Here is a 20,949-nt window from a genome sequence, read left to right as displayed (position 1 = left end):
CGATACCACTGGAAAGGGTTTGGAGGAATTGGGATGTGAAATTATCTCGTCCAGTTTCTAAAAGTGCAATGAAATCTAAGTGATGCTCTAAAGTTGTCTCTGCTAAGAATCTTTGTTTAGCCAAGTCTGCTAGACCTCTGCTATTCCAAAAAAGTCCTTTCATAAATCATCATGGAATTTTTTCTTAAGTTTTACTCTAGCACTTCTACGTACTGCCGAAGTAGGATAAATTTTCCGCTTCCAGGGTCTTTTGGGCTTCTCCTCAACACCCTGCGGTACGAAGGAATCATCTATGACAGACAGTGCCTCCTCCATCAAGAGAGGCTCCACCGTATCTGTGTTCTCAACATCCTCCTCCTCTTCAGCCTCGACACTCGGTAAGAGATTATTACAAATATTTGTAAGATCATTAATTCCTAAATTGTTCATGTCATTTTCATTCAAAGGTTGGATAGAGGCAAGATTATGAATGATCTCAGAAGCCCTCTCCGCTTCCAAGTCTAAAAGATCATTAACGGATTTGACGACCTCGGTTTCATTTGACCCCAAAGAAATGCCTAAGTCGTTTGCCTTATCAACAATTTCATTCTCAGAGAAGTGTAAAATGGAACAACTTATATCAAAGGACGTACCTGCAGTGATCTCAGCATGACGAAGCATGGCGGCCCTCTTGGCACGCGCTAGCTGCAGGTCGTCCGCATCCGGCTGTCCCTGGATCCGGTTGCTAACACGCCTGCCAGCCGACACCGGATCCGCAATCCCGCCAAAGGCGATGAGCTCCTCCGTGGTCCTCCCGCAAAGGGTGCGGTCAGGACTCCCACGCCCCTCCGGTATCGTCGGTGAAGGAGGGTAGGGCGTGGTGGAGTGGACCTCCGCCGCGAGTGCCACGGGGGAAAAGGACCGTGGAGACGCCTGCTCACTGATTCCGTCCCCCTTGGCACCCGCAGAAACCGTCGTCCCTCGACCGCCCTGCTCGGTGCAACACAGTGGAGGGGTTGCGACACGGGACTCCTTCCCGCATCTCATCCCCGACACGCCACTGTGGAAGATATGATCCTGTGGGGGGGTTATAGCACGGGACTCCTTCCCGCACCTCACCCCCAACTCGACCGGAGACGTCAAAATAGGAAGAGCGCCACAGACCTCCTGTCCAGGCGCCCCTCCCACGGCCAACCTCTCAGGATCGGCCCGCGCCCCGGGTGTAGACTCCGCAATCGTCACATCACCGACTAGATTCGGCACTGGTGGCAACTCAAGCTCTGCCGGGTCGTCTGCCTCAACCCTGGTGCTCCATAACCGGCTAGGAGCCGACCCCGGTGCAAAAGAACCAAAGCGAAGCGTGTTCATCGGAGTAGTGGACGAGGGCGCCTGTTTGGTAGAACTGGCTACCTTATCTGGCGCAGGCCCCTTATCCGACTCCGGCAGTGTATCATCGGCCCCCTTCTCCTGGTTCCCGGGCGCGCCGCCACCCTCAGTCGTATCCATGTCATGTGGCCCATCCCCCTCCTCGGAGACTGCAGTATCCTCGATCTCGAGCTCTAAGATATAAGTGACTCCAGCATGTGTCCAGCTGACCACATCTGGTATATGCTCAACACTCACCACACTGACCAACAGCCTCGCAGCATTTTGTGCGCGAGTGAAAGGCATGTCAACCTTTTCTGTCTTACCAATCAGACCACCCAAACTCCAAGCAATCAGAAAATGTTTTACATATCTAGGTGGCACCCCATAAAAACGAACCCATACCTTCTGTAGAGGTGTACCCTCAGGTTCCTCCTGCTTCCACTCGTCGAAAGCGATAACAATGTTTGTACTCGTAACTCTGCATAAACCCCACTTAAGAAAATGCATCTGATCCTCTTTAGTGGGACAATCAACCTTATAAGACTGACCATCTAACTGCTCCAGAAGCCACTGATAATTACCCGGCACTAACTCACGTAACTGTCTGACAATCTGAGCTTCGGTCAACTGCCCATTAGTAACTCTGATAGCTACCGGGAAAGAACTCTCAACCATCTGTGGTAGAGGATCGACCTCCGGTGTCTCAAAAAACATCAACTCCTTACAGCAGACCCCAAAAATGTTAATGGCAGGCTTGGGACCGGAGAGGAGAGGGCATTCCCCGGTCACATGCTGGGAGCGGAGACAATACTCGCAAAGCTCATTCGTACACTCTGCCACGAAGTGACCCGGCTCACCACATCTATAGCAAGGCAACTTCTTCCTCTTAATCGCCCACTTAGAGAGTTTCTCTCCCTCCGCTTTCTCTGACCCTTTGTCAGACGTGCCCTCCCGATGTTTGGTCCCTCCCGAAGTCACCGGAACCTGCACTGCTGCCAAAGCCCTAACCGCATCAACTGCCGCTGCGGGTAGCGTGGATGGATCTCCCACCTTAGCTGCTCCGTGTTCGATCTCCTCGCCCGAAGCCATCTCTATAGCTGGCGGTGGGGGCGGTGGGTAGTGCCGTGGCTGTGGTGGCCGTTTCCCTCTCCCACCGCGACGATATCCACCTCGGAAACGATCCCTGGGTCCGGCAACACCTTCAACAAAATTACCGGGCGGACCTTGAAAATGTCCTGCGTCCTCATCAGAATATCGATTATATCCCCGGCCGCCACCGGACGAAGAACCACGGTGCAGTCCCTCACCATATGCATCATATCCATCACCTCCCCACTGCCCGTAGCGATTGAAATTCTGTCCATCTCTACTGTAACCACTATATCCACCACGCCCTTGCGCACCGCAACCCCTTCCTAGGGCCAGTGCCTTGGCTGCCGGTGGCTGAATTGGTTCCTCCGGCTGGCGCACGTTGGTCTGAGCAGCATGTGTCAACGCCTGAGACCTGGCAGATTCGACCACCGAAACCTGCCGCGGGGCGGTCGGAGCACCCCGGCCGGCTCCGGCTCTGGGCTGCATCCCCGCAGCCGACGGCCTCTGAGGAGGCAGGCCGCCGCGTCCGACACTGCCTTTCGCACCGGCCGGCAGGGCGCCGCGGCCGGCGCCACCAGCGCCAGCGGTCAGCGGGGCGCTACGACCGACGCCGCCCGCAGCGGCTGCACCAAGGGCCGGCGGAGCACCACGACCAGAACCACCCGAAGGAGAGGCGCCAGCAGCGGACGGCGGCCCTCTTCCTGTCATGGCGCATGCGCGAGAAACTTTCCTCGCCCGTCCCGAGCCTAGCGATGGAAACCCCGAAGCCAAAACCCTAGACGCGATCGATGGTTTCGCTGGCAGCGTCGATACATGCACGTCCGCATGATGTGGATGCAAAGAGGCTTGGGCCTCTGGCTGGGCCTCGCCCAAACCTAGAGAAACCACGGCCGTCCCTGCATCCCTCGCTGCATCCACCCCAGGCCCAAGGCCCAATAACGTATTCAAACGAGCCCGTCTGGCCGCTCGAATATCGCTCGCCGATCTCGCCACCGGCGATCCTGGCGGCGGCGGTGGCCGGACAATCTTTCCTTTCTTCTTCTTCCTCGTGACCATAGTCCAATTTTCCGGCAAAAATTCTGACAAAGCTACAGGTTCACGTATTACCTTAGGGATTGTCCGATCCATGGTTTCATCGACGGTTTGGAGATTTGAACTTTTGATCGACGTCGAAACGTTGTGGCGTTGGGCTCCGGCAGCGGACTCGCAACCTGTGATGTCAAAGGCGTTCTTGTGGGAACACGAACCTCCACCTGTTCTTCGTCCTCGCTCTCCAAAAGTACCCAAAATCGTCCGCCCGGTCGTGTAGGGGCCGTCGGTGCCGTCAGATCGACCACCTCCGGCGCCTTAGGACGCAAATCGATCTGCACGCATTCGCCAACAACCACTTCATACGCGTCAAATTTGAATTGAAATCCTACCTTGATTATGCCGCTGTTCGGAAAATATTCGCCGGCGAGGACGTCGTTCTCCAAATCGAGAAGTGCCAGCCAATTTGAGTGCGGAGTGAATCGAAGACGTCCTTCGGTCCAGATGCTCGGATCTGTCCCGGCAGAAAACATAGCCCGCCATTGATTCCATCTGCTCTCCTCCCGTCCGATCTTCTTCTGCGTTGAGGCGCTACGATCCCCGCCCGATCCCGTCGGTCCCTCCTTTCCTCCCGGCGGCGCCGCCGCGAGGACACTGGGAGAGCGCGGCCGGATCTGCGGTGACCCCCCTACGCAGCCACCCGACGAGGATCGAGTTTCCGGCGAAGGGAATCCGGTCGCCTCCGGCGGCCTCGTTTCCGCCTCGGCCTCCCTCATTTCCCCTCCGGAATACTATGGAATAGCAGTCAGACGCTCCGGAATGTAGATAGAAACTCGTGGCTTTACCTGGCCGGCATGCACTCCGTCCCCACTGTCGGCCATACCAGGAAGGATCAAGCAAGATGAGCAGCAAGCGGGTGTGCCTGTGCGTCGCCGTTTCCTCGCTCCTCCTCCTCCCACTCGCGGGCCTGGTCTCCGCGGCGGCCGGGCGATACGACTCCATCTTCAGCTTCGGCGGCTCCTCCTCCGACACCGGCAACAACCTCATCGTCTTTCCCCCCAGCGAGCGCGTCAACTACGTGCTGCGCCCTCCCTATGGCACCACCTTCTTCGGCCGCCCCACCGGCCGCTGCTCCGACGGCCGCCTGGTCATCGATTTCATCGGTACGCTAACGCTACCTACCACTACGTAGTAGAGTACGTACCACTCACTCGATATCTGCTCCCGGCCGTTGTTACTTATTAGTTGTTCTCCAAATCAGCCTTTTTATTAGTTGCTCTTTGCTTGGGGTCGGATTAATTAGCGCAACACCTGGGCCTGCCGTTCGTCCCGCCGTCGCTGGCGCACAACGAAAGCTTCCGCCAAGGCGCCAACTTCGCCGTCAGCGGCTCCACCGCTCTCGACGCCGCTTTCTTCCACCGCCTGCTTCCCCGCACCAGGAAACCTCTCAACACCAGCCTGGGCGTGCAGCTGCGGTGGTTCGAGTCTCTCAAGCCTTCGCTCTGCGGCACAACCCAAGGTCTGCGTGGTCCAACTCTAATTCTCAAGTCATATATAGTACTACGCAAAGGCATATATTCAGCGTGCATTTCAGCCAGTAAACTGCACCACACTGCGGAGTGACAAGGCAACAGATTTATTTAATTTCTAATCTACGTACGCAGAGTGCGAAACGTTCTTCAGCAGATCACTCTTCGTCGTGGGGGAATTCGGGACCAATGATTACGGCATCTTCGTGCTGAACGGCGTGGCAGGGATGACGCTGATGCCGCTAGTTCCAGATGTCGTCGGTGCCATCTCCATGGCCGTCGAGGTACCGACCTCAATTGCTTCATCAACAAAGCAAGCTGTTAGTTACCTTTATTAGTACTTACGAAAAAAGGTTCCCCGCTTTATATTATAAAGCAACGAACCAAGCATCCAACACAACAGTACAAAATACAATCAAGTCATAGAGTCACGCTGGGGGCACAGCAAGACAAGCCCAAGGAAAACTAAACCTTTCTTTGTACTTGAAACAGAGGCTCATCAAGCATGGGGCGACGAGTTTAGTGGTGCCTGGGGTGATCCCGTTGGGATGCGTCCCCAAGATCCTCACCGGCGACTCTTGCCTCGAAGAGTACAACAAGCTAGCGATGCACCACAACTTGCTGCTGCAGGAGGCCCTGGACAAGCTCCGGGTCAGGCACCCGGCACCGCCATCGTCTATGCCGACCGATTCGGCCCCGTCATGGACATGATGGAGTCGCCTGCCAAGTTTGGTCAGTCAGCCCAGCACCACATATTCTGTACGTAGCCTCCATGTTTAAATGATGTGGGCCGGTGAGGATTGTATCGATGCTTGCGACTTTGCAGGTCTTGAAGAGGACGCTCTTCTTACCCCGTGTTGTGGAGGGCCCGACACGCTTCTCTGTGGTGAAGATGGTGGAAACCTATGCGAGAACCCGTCGGCTCGCCTTTTCTGGGACGGCGCCCACCCCACGGAGGCAGCTTACCACTACATGGCTCACCTCTTGCTGCGCAGCATAGACGACACCACTGTAAGAGGGGCCAGCTATACCAGTTTGTAATCAAGGTGGTACTACCTCCGTTCTGGTCAATAAATCAGGATGGAGGTAGTAGAAGATAAATCCGGAATCATGGAGAGCAGGCCCTGATGGAGAGCTATGTGGATTGCAGAGTCTCGTATGTCTGACTCCATTCAAGGAATTTCTGATCATGAAAAATTATAGTTTTAAATAGCCGGCTATAGCTTCGCTATAGCCCGCTATAGCCTTTTTAGTAGGGTGCCGCTAAATGGTCGCCTTCACAAATAGCCCGCTATAGCTGATTTGAAGGCCCGCCGCTATTTTCCATAGCCCTCTATTTAAAACATAAGAAAAATTGGGCAAAGGTTGACGTAATCGTGCATGTTCTCGGATTTCGTACTGCATGCGTCGAATAACATACTCCTTCCCTCTCATAATATAGAAGCATTTTTGACACTATTGTAACGCTTGTATTACGGGATGAAGGGAGTATATATCTTAAAAAGTAAGTTCATTCAAGACCTCCAACCGTGAGGCTTTCCAAGTAAATTTATATTGGGTCATCACTTTGCTCCATACTTCCTCCTCTAGGATCTTCCTCAACAGTGTGCCGGGCCCTGTCAAGCATTGTAGGAACCTCTGATGGTGTCCTACATAGGGGTGCTAACCACGTCAGCCCACGAGCATGGGTTGGGCCGAAGACCCCCAAACTACCAACTAGTGGGCCGCACTTTTGGAAATATGCATTAGAGGCAATAATATTGTATTATTTATTTTCACATTTATAATTAAGAGTTTATGTTCTATGCTATAATTGTTATGATTCTGGAATATGCGATTCGGCCAAAAACTCATTAGCACGTGTAAATGATAAACGGTAAAATCCGATTCCTAGTCTCGCCTTTAGGACTAGCTCAAGTGTTGTATGTTGATCGTGTTTTCTGGATCTTGAGATATTGTTAAGTGTAACGACAGTTCTAAAACAACATTGAGAGTATGATGTTAGAAGAACAATCATATTGAATTGGCCTAACTTGTTTGTTATACTTTGAAATGCAATCTTCACAAGTCAATCGATATAACACAGAGAGTTAATGTATGATTTAGTTCCTTAGACCATGAGAGTATCGTAGTCACTTCTTACCGGACGATGGACTTTGGGGTTGCTCAAATGTCATTTGTAACACGGTGATCATAACAACAACATTCGTGTTCATCGGAAAGTATGACAAGGGGCTAGATAGCTCAAGAGTGGGATTTGCTCCTCCGACGATGGAGAGATATTCTTAGGGTCCTTTCGGTGTGACGACATCCATCATCGACTGGCCAGACACAGGTGACTAGGTCACACGGATGCCGGAACATGTCAACGAGAAAGAAGAACGAAACCGGTAACGAGGAGACCAGTATAGTGAGCATGAGAATGACTCAAGAGGATGCCGATATATCTCACCTCGGGTTTTGTGAACTATCGCGAAGCAAAGGGAATATCACATGATAAGCAAAGATTCACTCGAATATCATTCGTGTATTCATAGGGATCAATATGGATGTCTATGGTTCCAGTATTGGTCATTGAACAAAAGGGAGTTTTGTTCATTTGTATGTTTTACCGAACCTACAAGGTCATAAGCTTAAGGGAGTCACGATTTGTTGAGTGTCAATGGAGTAAGAGTTATGATAAAATATTCAAGAAATAGTTTCACAAAAATTAGAAATAGTTTCGAGAGAAATTGGAAGCGTTTCAGAGTTACCGGAAGAGTTTCAGGGTTTACCGGGTAATATTGGGAATAGATATATAGGTGGAAAATGTTTCCGGAGATGCTAAATTAATAATAAAAGATTCTAATATATATTAGTAGGCTTTTATAATTAATTTAATATAATTGGGCCAAATAAAATATATAAAAGGCCAAGTGGTGGAGAGTTATTGTGCCCTAGGGCCCAATGACAAAGTGGGGCGCCCCCTACCTTGTATGACAAGCTAGAAGGGTGCCAGATTGGAGTGGGGGAGGGACTCGTCCTCCCCTTAGGTCGGTGCACCAAGGAGGGAGTCCTTCCCTTCTTGTGTGGTGCCCCCTCCCCTCTCCTACACAAATCTATACTAGAGGATTATGACCGTGAGACACAAGTTTTGGAGCCTCCTCTCGTTCAACAGTTTTAGTTCTAATTTAGAGTTGATCTAAATTAGAGATAGACCTAGTTATCTATAATCCTCATAATAGAGAATCCCTGTGCGGTTTTCTTCTTCTCCCTCTAATTCTCTGCCAACGATAAGATCTGGACGACTGTACACTTGCAATCCGTAGAGAGGCCGTGCTTTCTGTCTTCGGTTCGAGGGATCGTTTGTGAACGGTTCAAGGGACTTCATAAACGATCTACACCAACTCTTCTTCCGCTGTAACTCAAAGTTGGCAACGATATGATCTAAACCTCTAATGCATCTTGATAGTGTGCGTGGACCGTGTATGTAGGACAATTTTTTTGTTTCTATTATGTTTCTCAACAGTGGCATCATGAGCGGTTCCATGAGTAGATGCAGGTTTCGATCTAGATCACATGTGATTGTGAGGGTATTGTACAAAGTTTTTAGTAATCAATTTGATCTATTGCTAAAAGGAATTAAGAACTAGGCGAGTTCTAGAGCTTAAGAAAATCGTGTGAGTAGAAGATAAGATCTTTTACATGATGTTCTTGTTTTCTTCCCTTGAGTGTTGCTTTGTTTCAATTCATTGGCGGCATGATATACATTTCTACAAAGTTTTGACAATCGATTGACTCTGACCGCCAGGGATCTGCTAGCAGTTCTTTGGTCTACATCATAGTCAAGAATGGTGAACCGTCGCAAACATGAGAGGGAATGCGGATTTTGATCTACATGGGGGTCACCCGTATTGACGAAGTTTAGTGTGGGGCTAGAGAATTTTAATTAAGTCTCTTCCCTCACACACCCCGCAAAGTTAATCTAGCAACAAGAATAATCATACTTGATGGTGGATGTAGGTAGCTAGTGTTCTCCGAAACCCTAGAAGCCAGGTAAATTTAAATTTGGCTAAACCGATTAGAGGATATTTAACTTGGTTTTGTAGGTTGCATGTGATGTGGTATAGCCTTGGTCATAATAATGAGTTTATGTATGAGATGATTATATGTTATAATGCTTAAGTGACCTGCGCATCACAGTATGACATGATGGCTGGAGCCACGGGATTGTCTCTTTAATGACCTACGTGTCAAAATTTAATGTAATAGAGTAGCTATAGAGATAGCCATGTGATTACAGACGACACTGACAAGCTTGCAACAGAGGACCCCGGTGCAAAGAGGCTGTACAAGACAATGGAGAAGAAAAGTTGAAGAAACTGTTTCCACGACAATGATTTTCTAAATTGCTGCCATGGCACCGTTTTAAGGTTGCCACGACAAGCGATTTTGACATAAATCTATTTTTGTTAAAACTGCTGCCACAATAGTGAATTTCGAAATTGCTGCCACAGTAGCATCATCAAGTTTCCATGACAAGCAGTTTTGACTGAAATCTATTTTTTTTAAACTGCTGCCACGACACTGTTTTTCTGCTGCCACGGCAACGCTTTTTGCTGAAATTTCGCAAAGACGAAGAGGACTTCACCGGCGCCCATGGCTATACCATATCATGCTATTATGAATTATGAGTTGTTTATCCCTTTTTTGTACCTTTTTGATTGCGCACTAGCCATTTTTATTAGGGTGATCTCTCGCATAAACATATGAAGTTTTTAGGGCTCTTCCTAGTGTCAAAGATATTGGTTTAAGTGGGAGCACAATTATGTATTAATTAAATTTAATCACTAGTGCAATTAATTTTGAACATTGTCAATCTGTAGTTTGCATTATAGTTGTAGAATAATGGCTCGCGGTTCCACCTTTCCTGTTGAAATTGGTTAGTTGTTTTTATTATCTGGTTGAATCTTTACGATTGGTAAACATAATTAGAGGATCGTCCTCTAGAGTGCTGAGAAGTTTTTTTTCCTATTTCATGCTTACAATACTCTCCCACAGATGCCGTGGATGATGAGACTCACATCCTTTGATCCAAATCCTATCATAGTCTGCTTGCTTCCAAGAAACCCGAACTTCATAATGTTTGGGATAGTCATGTTATATTCTTGGAAATGAAAATTGTTTTCAGAAACAAACAAAGGCTAACATATATGTGATATCTAATGCAGTGTTTGCTTGCAAGTTCTAGTGAAGTTTCAACTATGTTTAAGACTAAAAGGCATAGGATCCGCAAGAACGCCAGTCATGAGTTGATGGTGAGAACTTAAAGAGAAAGAAAAAATCCGAAGGATGTAAGGAGACTTATATGCCTAGGGAAGTTTAGGGCGCACGCTAGTTGGATGCTTATTCTATGAGTAGGAGAAATATTGGAAGTAAAACTATGAGTAGTAAATGGCAGTAAGAAAGAAGACTGAAATGTTTAGCTCAGGTATGAATGTCATACAAGTTATAAGATGTATAGAAAGTTGGTCAAGTAAGTCTATTTCTTCGGAAATGTGATTAAATTGTTGATCAATAATTCATCGGGATTGTGGTTAAAAACTTGGTCACAAGGATACCAATTCGATTGCATTCTTTTGCAATTCAATACAAGAACTACTACGGCCTAAAATGACTAGCAGACAATGAGGTTAACATACGTGTTAGAAACTTTGTAAAAGTTATGATCCTTTTCATCAGCATATTACCTCTGTATTTATTGTCATAATTCATTTGAGAGTTTTGTACACTCTAGCCCATTGCATATAAGTTGCAAGGAGGTTGTTCATGAGAGAACAATTGTTGTTCGATGTTATGAACAAAAGGCCATAGTCCTATTATGAATAGGATGCATGTTATGAATATTGATGATAAAATTGAAAATCCATAACACTGACGCTAAATGTTGCAAGACTAAAAGAATTCCACGTATGTGTGGCACTGCATTTAGTCTTATTGGAGAAACCCGCATGGAGAAATTCCATAGTGATGGATTTTGAAGTCATCTGATTATGAATCATCTGACACTTGCAACTTATATCCAAATAGTGAAGTAAACTAAAATACCATTCATAGGCCATAAAGAACGAGCAACAAAATAATTGGAAACATGCATATTGATGTGTGTAGTCGAATAAGTGTTGTTGCAAGCAGTGGATTTATCTATCTTCAAGGGTGTCTTAATTAGGTATGTATATTTACTTAATGAGACGTAAATCTAGATTCTTTGAAATGTTTCAAAAGATTTTTAGAATGAAGTAAAAAATTATTCTAACAAGAAAATTATGTTTGTACAATTAGATTACATAAAGGAATATTTGAGTTACACGTTAGTAGATGTAATCAAACTATGTATGACATGGCGAGATCAAAGATTGCATTAATCAATTTGCCATTGTAGTTTTAATGTGATGCTTTAGACAATGCAACTTTTTCACTGAAAAGAGCGCCATCAAATCTGTTGAAAAGACAAGATATGTTACGATATGCCAAACCATTTGGTCTTTTCTTAATGTCCGGGAATATGAGACATATGGAAAAATGTTCACGAGTTACCTCCCAAGTCAGATTAGTGCTATTTTGTAGGTATCCCAAGTGGTTGGGTATTCCTCTATCACTACACCTAGGCAAAGTATTTGCCACAAAGAACGGTTAAATTTTGAGAAAATGTTTTCTGCAAAATAGTGAGTGGGAGGACAGTTCAATTCAATGAGATTATAGATTCTTCGTCATCTAGTCAAAGAAAAGAAACACTAGAAGTGGTTCTAGAATTCCCTACCGCGACTGGTACGGAAGCCTCTACCTGAGATATAGATACTTCGGTCGAACTTGTAATAGATTATAGTAGGTATTATGTGGGAACAATCATGAATCTTGTCTTGACCCATCTCACGAGTTCCATTAAGTTTTGTGTGGCCGAAGTTTTCTAGTTTTAGGTGAGATGACAATGGAAAGAGAATAAGGAGCGGTAAGAGCCTAAGCTTGGGGATTTCCATGGAACCCCAAGGTAATATTGAAGGATGACTCAAGCGTCCAAGCTTGGGGATGCCCCGGACGGCATCCCCTCTTTCGTCTTGAATCTGTCAGTAACTTCACTTGGAGCTATATTTTTATTCGTCACATGATATGAGTTTTGCTTGGAGCGTCTTTTATTTTTAGTTTGCTTGTTTCCGCAATCATTGGTTCCTGATCACACCTTCTATGAGAGACACATATTCATCTCAAATTTATAGAATACTCATTGACATTCAATTATATCTTTTGAGTTGAGGCAATTGCTCATGTTCTTCATATATTTGTTTGAGCAAGGCAAAATATATTTGATGGAAATTATTTGCACTATCTTGCTTCACTTATATCCTTTTGAGAGTTAAATATGAAGTGTTAATTTGCATGAGTTATATGTTTAGTCCAAGAATAATAGGTATATAAAGGTGGTATGATAAAAACTTGCATGTAGATCACTGAATATGTTGGTTTGATTCCTTGGAATAATTTTGCGATGTTGAGATGGTAACATGAGGATGTACTAGTGGATGATCTTGGTTTAGTAGGAATATTGGTGTTAAGGTTTGTGATTTAAAATTAATGAAAGTGTCGCTTTTGGCATAGCTAGGAAGTTGGAGCATGATTTATCCTTGATTGATATCCTTTGTGTTGTTCGGATTGGGCACGTGCGATGGTTAACTCCTCCCAACCTCCTCCTTAGGGGCATGCAAGTTGTACTTTGCTTCGAGGGCTAATAAGCTTTCGCAGTAAGTATTTCAGTTCCTTATGACTAATGTTAGTTTTTGGACTATAAGCACTTCCGCATATCCATATTTTGCTAGCATCTTCCGTACCGTGTATTGTCCATTCTCATCTCGATACTAGGTGCAAACTTCGCCGGAGCATCCAAATCCCGTGAAATGATATGCTCTTTCACACATAAGCCTTATTGTTTCCTTCCTCAAAACAACCACCATACCTACCTATTATGGCATTCCATAGCCATTCCGAGATATATTGCCATGCAACTTCCACCATTACTATTCACATGTCTTGAACATTCATTGTCATATTGCTTTGCACGGTCATAGAGCTGACATGATATTTTTTGGGAAAGACATCGTTCACCATTGTTATACATGTTATGCTAGATTATTGCACATCCTGGTACACTGACGTAGACATTCATATGTAGTCATAATATTCAGTTTATCGATGTAGGATTCAGGGCTCCGCAGACCCAAGAAAGGTTCAAACTCTGGGATGCGTGCGAAGAACTCAATCTCCCCAGTCTTCCAACTCGTTGATCTCACAGCCTAGCTCGATGAACGGGAAATGAAAGAGGTGCAGCGGTTTACCCAGGTTCGGGCCACCTTGCGGTGTAAGACCCTACTCCTACTTTTTGGTGGATTAGCCTCGAGGTGGGCTGAGGATGAACTGGTACAGAGGAAGAATAGCCTCAGGAGGTCTGCCCTTGTGTTGGTGCGAGCTAGTGAGGGTTTGGATGATCTGAATTGATCCCTCCCCTCTATGGTGGTGGCTAACCTATATTTATAGTGGCCTTGGTCCTCTTCCTCCAAAACAAGGCGGGAAGGGATCCCACAACGACCAATTTGAAAGGGGACAAGAAGTACATCTTATCCTGATGAAAGGTGCTCTTCGCCTGCAAAGCTTCTGATCGTGACACCATGGTGGGATCGGCGATGACCTCCGTCCTGCTGTCCTGGCGGTCTTGGTCTTGTAGCACGGAAATGGAAACCTTTGGCTGATTCCTCGGGACTCTGCGCCTGCGCTTGCCTCTTTAGCACTAAAGAAGAAACCTGCTATACTGTGCCCGCTGGCGCCCGCCTGGCCTTGGTCGTCATGGCTTGCGTCACTTGATCCTCATGAGGTGGGCGCTTGCATAGAAATCTCCACTCCTCAGGAGCCAGCCTAGGAGGCCGCTCCTTCTGGAGGTCTTGGCGTCGTCCACCTCGCGAGGCTTGGCCCCTCGCGAGGGTCTTGTGTTTTTGATGCTGAAGATGGGCCATACCAGGCCATTGATGGAGCCACGCCGTGGGCCGCAGGCAGGCAAGTCTGGGTACCCTGGTTCCCAGAACGCCGACAATAGCCCCCGAGCCCAAGGCGCGCTCGGACTTGGCTTCGAGGCGAAGCCAAAGGGCAAGGGCAAAGCGCCGCGGGCCCCAATCGCCTGCGGACCCGGTCGATGGTGGCGCTTGATGGGACGTGGGCATCTCCGCTTCCCCATGCTGCCTCGGCAGCCGTCCGACTTGACAACCGCCTATTGCATGCAGAGAAACCATCATTACTTGAGATCGTGGGAGGCCGTCGGTTAGCCTCCCTTCGCCTATAAATGGTGGAAGGGGGCGGAGCCCCCCGGCCCATCTTCGTCTTCTCGCTGCTTGCTTCTCCTTGTTCCTACTCCGCTGCCTTGCCAGTGTATCCATGGCGCCAATAAGGAGGTTTTCCGCGGCGGAGAAGGGAAAAACCCCTCGAGAGGAGCTCGGGCCACTTCCGCCGAAGAAAAGGCTTGGCCGCCGCCGCGCCGCCGCCGAGGGGTCTGTGGTGACGCGGCCTTGGCATGAGCGGCCTCCGCCGGGCTTCCCGATCCCCATGTACGCCCATGCGCAGAGCCCTGCACGCAGGGGCAGCACCCAACGCCGCGAGGGTCGGGGCCGCGGAGGTGGACTGGCGGTGGCTCCACGGCCACCCAGCTTGCGCACCCACGCCGAAGGTGTGGCACGCGAGTTCGTGGTGCGGGCGGCCATGCCACCGCGCACATGAATCCGGCTCCCGCGGTTCTTTGCGGACGAGATACCGCCAAGGGGGCCCGTTGAGCTATGGCTGCAGCACGCCGGGTGCTGCAACCAAGCTACTGAAGCGGAGGTCGAGGTCGTCCCCTCGGGCGACGTCTTTATGACCCGTGGATGGGGCGAGATCACCCGCCCCTGCTGCTCGGAGGGGGCTCTCGCCATCCACTTCGAATACGACGGGGCTGCGATGCTCTTCTTCAAGTTCTTTAGTGAGGACAGTCGGCGCCTGGAGTGCTGCTCTGGAAGAGGCGATCCACGCGGCGTGGCCACGGGCGCTGAACTTGCCCTTGGCCTTGCTAGCAGCTCCTCCGGCAGCAGCAGCGATTCTCTGGAATCCAACGACTCTCTGGAGTCTAGCGACAACGACAACTACGAGCTGCCAAGCTCTCGCCGCGCCCGGAGCACGGCAGCGGCGTCGACTCGGCGCCATCGGTGACGTCGCTGAGGCCAGGATCCTTCAGGGTCCCTCCGTTTGCTCTCCCTGCGCGAAATCATGACGAGCCCCGCGGGGGCATGTAAGAAACCGTAATGCTTTTGCCTTAATGTTATTGTTGCTGGCTTGACGTTGTGTTTGCGTCTCCCGCTACGTCACGGTGCTCCCTTTCGTTCTCGCAGTAGCTTAGTGCTCTACGTCGGCAGGTCCCAGTCCCCAGGCAGGCTTCAGCCATCACTGGTATTCCAGGTCGCGATGCCGTGGTCAAGGCCAGGAGGTGAGCGGCCCGAGGTCCGGTAAGAGCCCCCGAGGCACGATGCTCAGGAGGTCCCCTTTGACGTGCAAGAGGCTCTCGAAAGAATGGAAGGGGAAATCCTTGCCCCAGCGAGATCACGAGGGGCGAAACGCTGAATGTGGAATGCACATTTTGCGTATGTTAGGTGACTTATCTCGGCAATCTATAGTTGTCCTTGCGCCGCGAGGGCAGCCTTCGCGCGACGCGCAATTGCGTTCCGGTAGCTGCAGCGTTCCCAGGAGAGACTCGCGCCGACCACCTCTTCCTTGCTCGTCTGGGTGCTCTACGTCCTCGGGTCCCGGCCCTCAAGCAAAGCTCAGCCGCCACTGGTATGCCAGGTCGCGATGCCGTGGTCAAGGCCAGGGGGTGAGGGCTTGAGGGCAAGTAGGGGCCCCTGAGGCACGATGCTCAGGGGCTCCCCCTTTAACGTGCAAGCAGATTGCGAGGAGAAAGGGGTAGCTGGCCTCACGAAAGTGTCTTGGAGGGATCACGGCCCGCAGTCCTGACTCCGGGGGTCCCTGCGAGTTAGCCGAAGGAAGAAAGCATAGAATACAACAGCGCTCGCCGACCTGCCTGTGATCTTCCCGCGAAAAGGCGAAGGAACTGAGGACCCGGTGAGGTGACGTGCGCGCGGCTGGCCGCAAGCCAGAGCTTGGTCTCTCAGACTTGTTAGCACTGCAGGGACGGACCCCAGCACAGGCACCGTGCCAGCAGCCCCCTTTGCAGGATGAGCTAGAGGTGAGTTAGCAATGCACGGAGGCCGCGCAGGGCATCTCCACGAACAACAAGATAGCAGGGATAATGTAGAGAATCATGATAAGGCGAGGCCAGTTCTGATAGATGCACAAAACAATACACGCTGCAGGGCAGACCCGTACGGCATGAGGTTGATGCAGCCCGAGGGGCGCCCTCAACTGAACAAACCAAAAAGTGTCACCTGGCACCGTTGCTGAAGAAGTGTTGGAGCAGCTGAAGACGCGCGCTGCAGAAGTCGCTCCTCACGAAGCGTCCGGCTCCTGAGCCCCACGGGGCTCCGGAGGCCCGGGGGGCTCGCGAGGGTTCGTTACCTCCTCCGTCTGGACCGCCTTGCGCCTGACCTCGTGAGCCTCTAGGACGGCCCGCATGTGGCGCTGGTGCGCAACAGCCATGTTCGGCAGGCCGAAAGGCATGCGAACATAGCTGTGATGGGGGGCCCTCGCACCGGCCAACGTGGGACGGCCAGAAGAACTCTTGAGACGCGGCTCTGTTGAGCCCTGGGATGTTGACGCAGACGCGCAGCTCAATGCCCTCGTCTGGGGCGGGAGCTGCACCGGTGGTGTGGGATGACGCTCGCCTCGCATGGCTCTCGCCTCCTGAAGCTCCTTGATTGCCTTGGTGATGAACTCCTGAACGCCTGGCGCCTCGTGCCTTGCGCTTCTCTCGCGGAAACACGTGTTGAAGCACGCCTGCACATGGTGCCCGAATGCCTCCCTCGTGACGCCGGCCAGGTCTAAGGCCCTCCAGAGGAGTGCCTCCAAGGCCAACCTGAGAGGGGCGCCGGGCGTGCCTTCCTATGCGAGAGGGGAAGGCGCCCCATTAGTGGGCGCGAGGCCTGAGGCACGACCGTCAGACGCCCCATCCTCCTGAGATCCTCGGCGGAGCAGCTACTTCTTCTTCTTCTTCTTGGGGATGACCTCAGGGAGGTAGACGACGCCTTCATCATCTGGGTTCTCGACCGCCACAGCTTGGTAGGCGCGCTCGAGGGAGCACACCGCATCCTTTTTGTCGCAGGCGACTGTGATGATGCCTCCGCTCCCTGGCATCTTGAGGACGTTGTAGCCATGGTGAGTCGCGACCATGAAATTGGGCAGAGCTGGATATCCAAGGATGGCGTTGTACGAGAGACGAATGTGGGCGACGTCGAAGTCGATGAGCTCGGTGTGGTAGTTGTCGCGCTTGCCGAAGGTGACCGAGAGATGAATCTACCCGATGGGGACAATGGAGCCATCGGTCACCCCCGAGAAGGGCTTGGTAGGCTGGAACTAGTCGTACGGTAGCTGGAGCGAGCCGAACGTCTCGACAGAGAGAACATTGAGCCCCACGCCGCCATCGATAAGCGTCTTGGTGACGAGGACGTTGCTGATGGCGGGCAAGCAGAGCATCAAGAGCACGCCGGCAGTGGCCGCGCACTTGAGCTGGTCCGAAGAGTTGAAGGTGATGGCGTACTGGGACCACCTAAGCGGACACATCGCCTCGAGCTTGGGGAGAGCCGCGTTCACCTCGCGAGCAAACTGCTTGAAGATGCGATGGGAGGCGGGGGCCTGAGCGCCGCCTAGGATGCAAGCAACGACACGAGGCTCTTGGAAGCCCCCAGCACCATCATCTTGGTGGTGGTCGTCATTCCTTCTTGGTGGTGGTGGCAGTGGAGGAAGGCCAGCATTGCCCTGAGGGCGGTCCTCACGAGGCTGATCGCGCCAGTGGCCCTCGCGAGGCTGGCCCTGCCAGCGGTCCTCACGAGGTTGATCGCGCCAGTCCCGACGGGGGTCGCGGTTATCCCAGCGTACCCCGCTTCGGCCTCCTCCGCGTCCGTAGCCGCGGTCGTTGCGCTCGGGGCGCCGGCCAAGGCGCCCGTCTCAGATGGTCCTGAGCTCTTGGCGGTCGTTGGTGTTGTGGCTGTGCATGTTGTGGAAGATGCAGAATGGGCGGCTGCCCTTGGAGGTCTCTGGATGGTCACAGCCGTGCTTCATCTCAGGCTCGACCACAAGCATGGCTGGGCCCTTGCGCTTCACATCCTTGGCCTTAGCCTTCTTATCCTTTGGGTCGGCCTCCGGAAGCTCAAGGAGGGAGAGGCGACCTTCCTCGGCTCTCGCGCATCTGGTTGCCATGTTGAACATATCCAGAGATGAGCACAGGTCCTCGTGTATGGCAAGCTCTTCCTTCATCTTGACATCCCGGATGCCATCAGTGAACGCCGAAATGATGGCGTTGTCTGACACCTTGGGGATCTTGAGGCGAACGTTGGTGAAGCGCTGGATGTATTTGTGCAAGGTCTCCCCTGGCTGCTGCTTGATGCGGCGCAGGTCGCCCGCAGCGGGAGCGCGGTCACGAGTGCCTTGGAAGTTGGCGATGAAGCGCTCTCGCATTTCATCCTAGGAGGAGATCGATCCGGCGGGGAGGTTTAGGAGCCATGAGCGCGCGCCATCCTTGAGAGCCATGGGGAACCAGTTCGCCATGACTTTCTCGTCGCCGTTGGCCGCCTCGATGCTCAGCTTGTAGAGTTGGAGGAACTCGGCAGGGTCGGGGGTGCCGTCATAGTGTGGAGGCAGGTCTGGCTTGAACTTCCCAGGCCAGACGATGTGGCGCAGCTCTGGGGTGAATGCACGGCAGCCTGCCACGCTCACGGGAACCCACTGCAGAGGGGGACCTAGGTCTTGGTGCTCGCGTGCCGCCGCCTCGGGAAGCACGCGGTCTTGACGCGGTGGTGCTGGGAGTGCACACGCCTCTCCTTAGGCCTCTGCACCACTTGGCAGCTTTCTTCGTCGCCGGCGCCCTGCGCAGCAGGTCGCGCCGAGGAGCCTCACGCCTTGGCTCGACGATGGCATCCTGCCTAGGAGGTGGGGGAGGCGCACCATGGGCCACGTCGCCCGCAACATGAGGTGGGGTAGGGAGCGAGGGAGATGGTGCAAGGGACTCTCCGGCGGTGCTGATGAGCTCGGTTATGCGGTCCAGCTAGTCCTCGTAGAGGTCATCGATCAGGCGATAGCGCAGAAGCTCGCGTGCCATGAGCAACGCAGCCTGCGCGTTTGCCGGCCCGCGATGAGCATGGGAGGACGAAGCAGCCGCCGGAGTCAGCGACGGAGTAGCGGGGCGCCCATCACACCGCACAGAAGGATGCAGCGACGAAGCCTAGTGCCCATGGGTCGCGGAGCCGGTGGCGCCATTTGCCGCAGGCGACGGGGAACGGCGGGGGCCGCCTTTTCCTGCGGGTGCTGTCTAGGCGACACAGGCAGCGAGGGCAGCCCGGCGCTCAGCACGAACTCGACGAGCATCAGCCATGGGAACGACGGAACGGTGGCGAATCGACTGGCGGAAGAGAGGCTCCGACGCACCCCTACCTAGTGCGCCAAATGTCGGATTCAGGGCTCCACAAACCCAAGAAAGGTTCGAACTCTGGGGTGCGGGCGAAGAACTCAATCTCCCCAGTCTACCAACTCGTCAATCTCACGGCCTAGCTCGACGAACGGGAATGGAAAGAGATGCGGCGGTTTACCCAGGTTCGGGCCACCTTGCGGTGTAAGACCCTACTCCTGCTTTGTGGTGGATTAGCCTCGAGGTGGGCTGAGGATGAACTGGTACAGAGGAAGACCATCCTCAGGAGGTCTGCCCTTGTGTTGGTGCGAGCTAGTGAGGGTTTGGATGGTCTGAATTGGTCCCTCCCCTCTATGGTGGTGGCTAACCTATATTTATAGTGGCCTTCGTCCTCTTCCTCCGAAACAAGGTGGAAAGGGATCCCACAACGGCCAATTTGAAAGGGGACAAGAAGTACATCTTATCCTGATGAAAGGTGGTCTTCGCCTACAAAGCTTATGATCATGATGCCGTGGTGGGCTCGACGATGACCTCCGTCCAGCCGTCCTGGCGGTCTTGGTCTTGTAGCACGGAAATGGAAACCTTTGGCTGATTCCTCGGGACTCCACGCCTGCGCTTGCCTCTTTAGCACCAAAGAGGAAACCTACTGTACTGCGCCTGCTGGCGCCCGCCTGGCCTTGGTCGTCATGGCTTGTGTCACTTGTGTAGGGGAACGTAGCATGAAATTTCAAAAAAAATTCTACGATCACGCAAGATCTATCTAGGAGATGCATAGAAACGAGAGGGGGAGAGTGTGTCCATGTACCCTTGTAGACCGAAAGCGGAAGCGTTAGCTTAACGCGGTAGATGTAGTTGAACGTCTTCTCTATCCAACCAATCAAGCACCGAACGTACGGCACCTCCGAGTTCTGCACACATTCAGCTCGATGACGTCACTCGAACTCGATCCAGCAAAGTGTCGAGGGAGAGTTTCGTCAGCACGACGGTGTGGTGACGGTGATGGTGAAGTAATTCGCGCGGGGCTTCGCCTAAGCACTACGACAATATGACCGGAGGAGTAAACGGTGGAGGGGGTCACCGCACACGGCTAAGAACAATTGATGTGCTTTGGGGTGCCCCCTGCCCCCGTATATAAAGGAGGAGAGGAGAGGTGGCCGGTCCTAGGGGGGCGCCAAGTGGGGGGAAACCCACAAGGACTCCTAGTCCTAGTCGCCCCTCCTTCTTTTGGAGGGGGAAAGGGGAAAGGAGAGGGAGAGGGAGAAGGAAAAGGGGGCCGCGCCCCTCCCCTTTTCCAATTCGGACTCCCCATGGGGGGGGGGGGGGCGCCACCCGCTT

The 20,949-nt window shown here is 51.8% G+C and overlaps 1 protein-coding gene across 1 annotated transcript; it reads left to right on the top strand.

The window, feature by feature from the left end:
- Positions 1-4,040: 4,040 nt before the first annotated feature.
- Positions 4,041-6,361, top strand: LOC123125101 (GDSL esterase/lipase At5g45910-like). The gene is made up of 5 exons (XM_044545636.1): positions 4,041-4,631; positions 4,772-4,987; positions 5,133-5,281; positions 5,490-5,729; positions 5,824-6,361. Exons 1-4 carry the CDS (start codon positions 4,370-4,372, stop codon positions 5,706-5,708), a joined length of 846 nt encoding a protein of 281 aa, XP_044401571.1. The 5' UTR covers positions 4,041-4,369; the 3' UTR covers positions 5,709-5,729; positions 5,824-6,361.
- Positions 6,362-20,949: the final 14,588 nt, after the last annotated feature.

The sequence above is a fragment of the Triticum aestivum genome, chromosome 5D, assembly GCF_018294505.1.
Source record: "Triticum aestivum cultivar Chinese Spring chromosome 5D, IWGSC CS RefSeq v2.1, whole genome shotgun sequence".
NCBI lineage: Eukaryota > Viridiplantae > Streptophyta > Magnoliopsida > Poales > Poaceae > Triticum > Triticum aestivum.
This window is presented reverse-complemented; position numbering and strand designations above follow the sequence as displayed.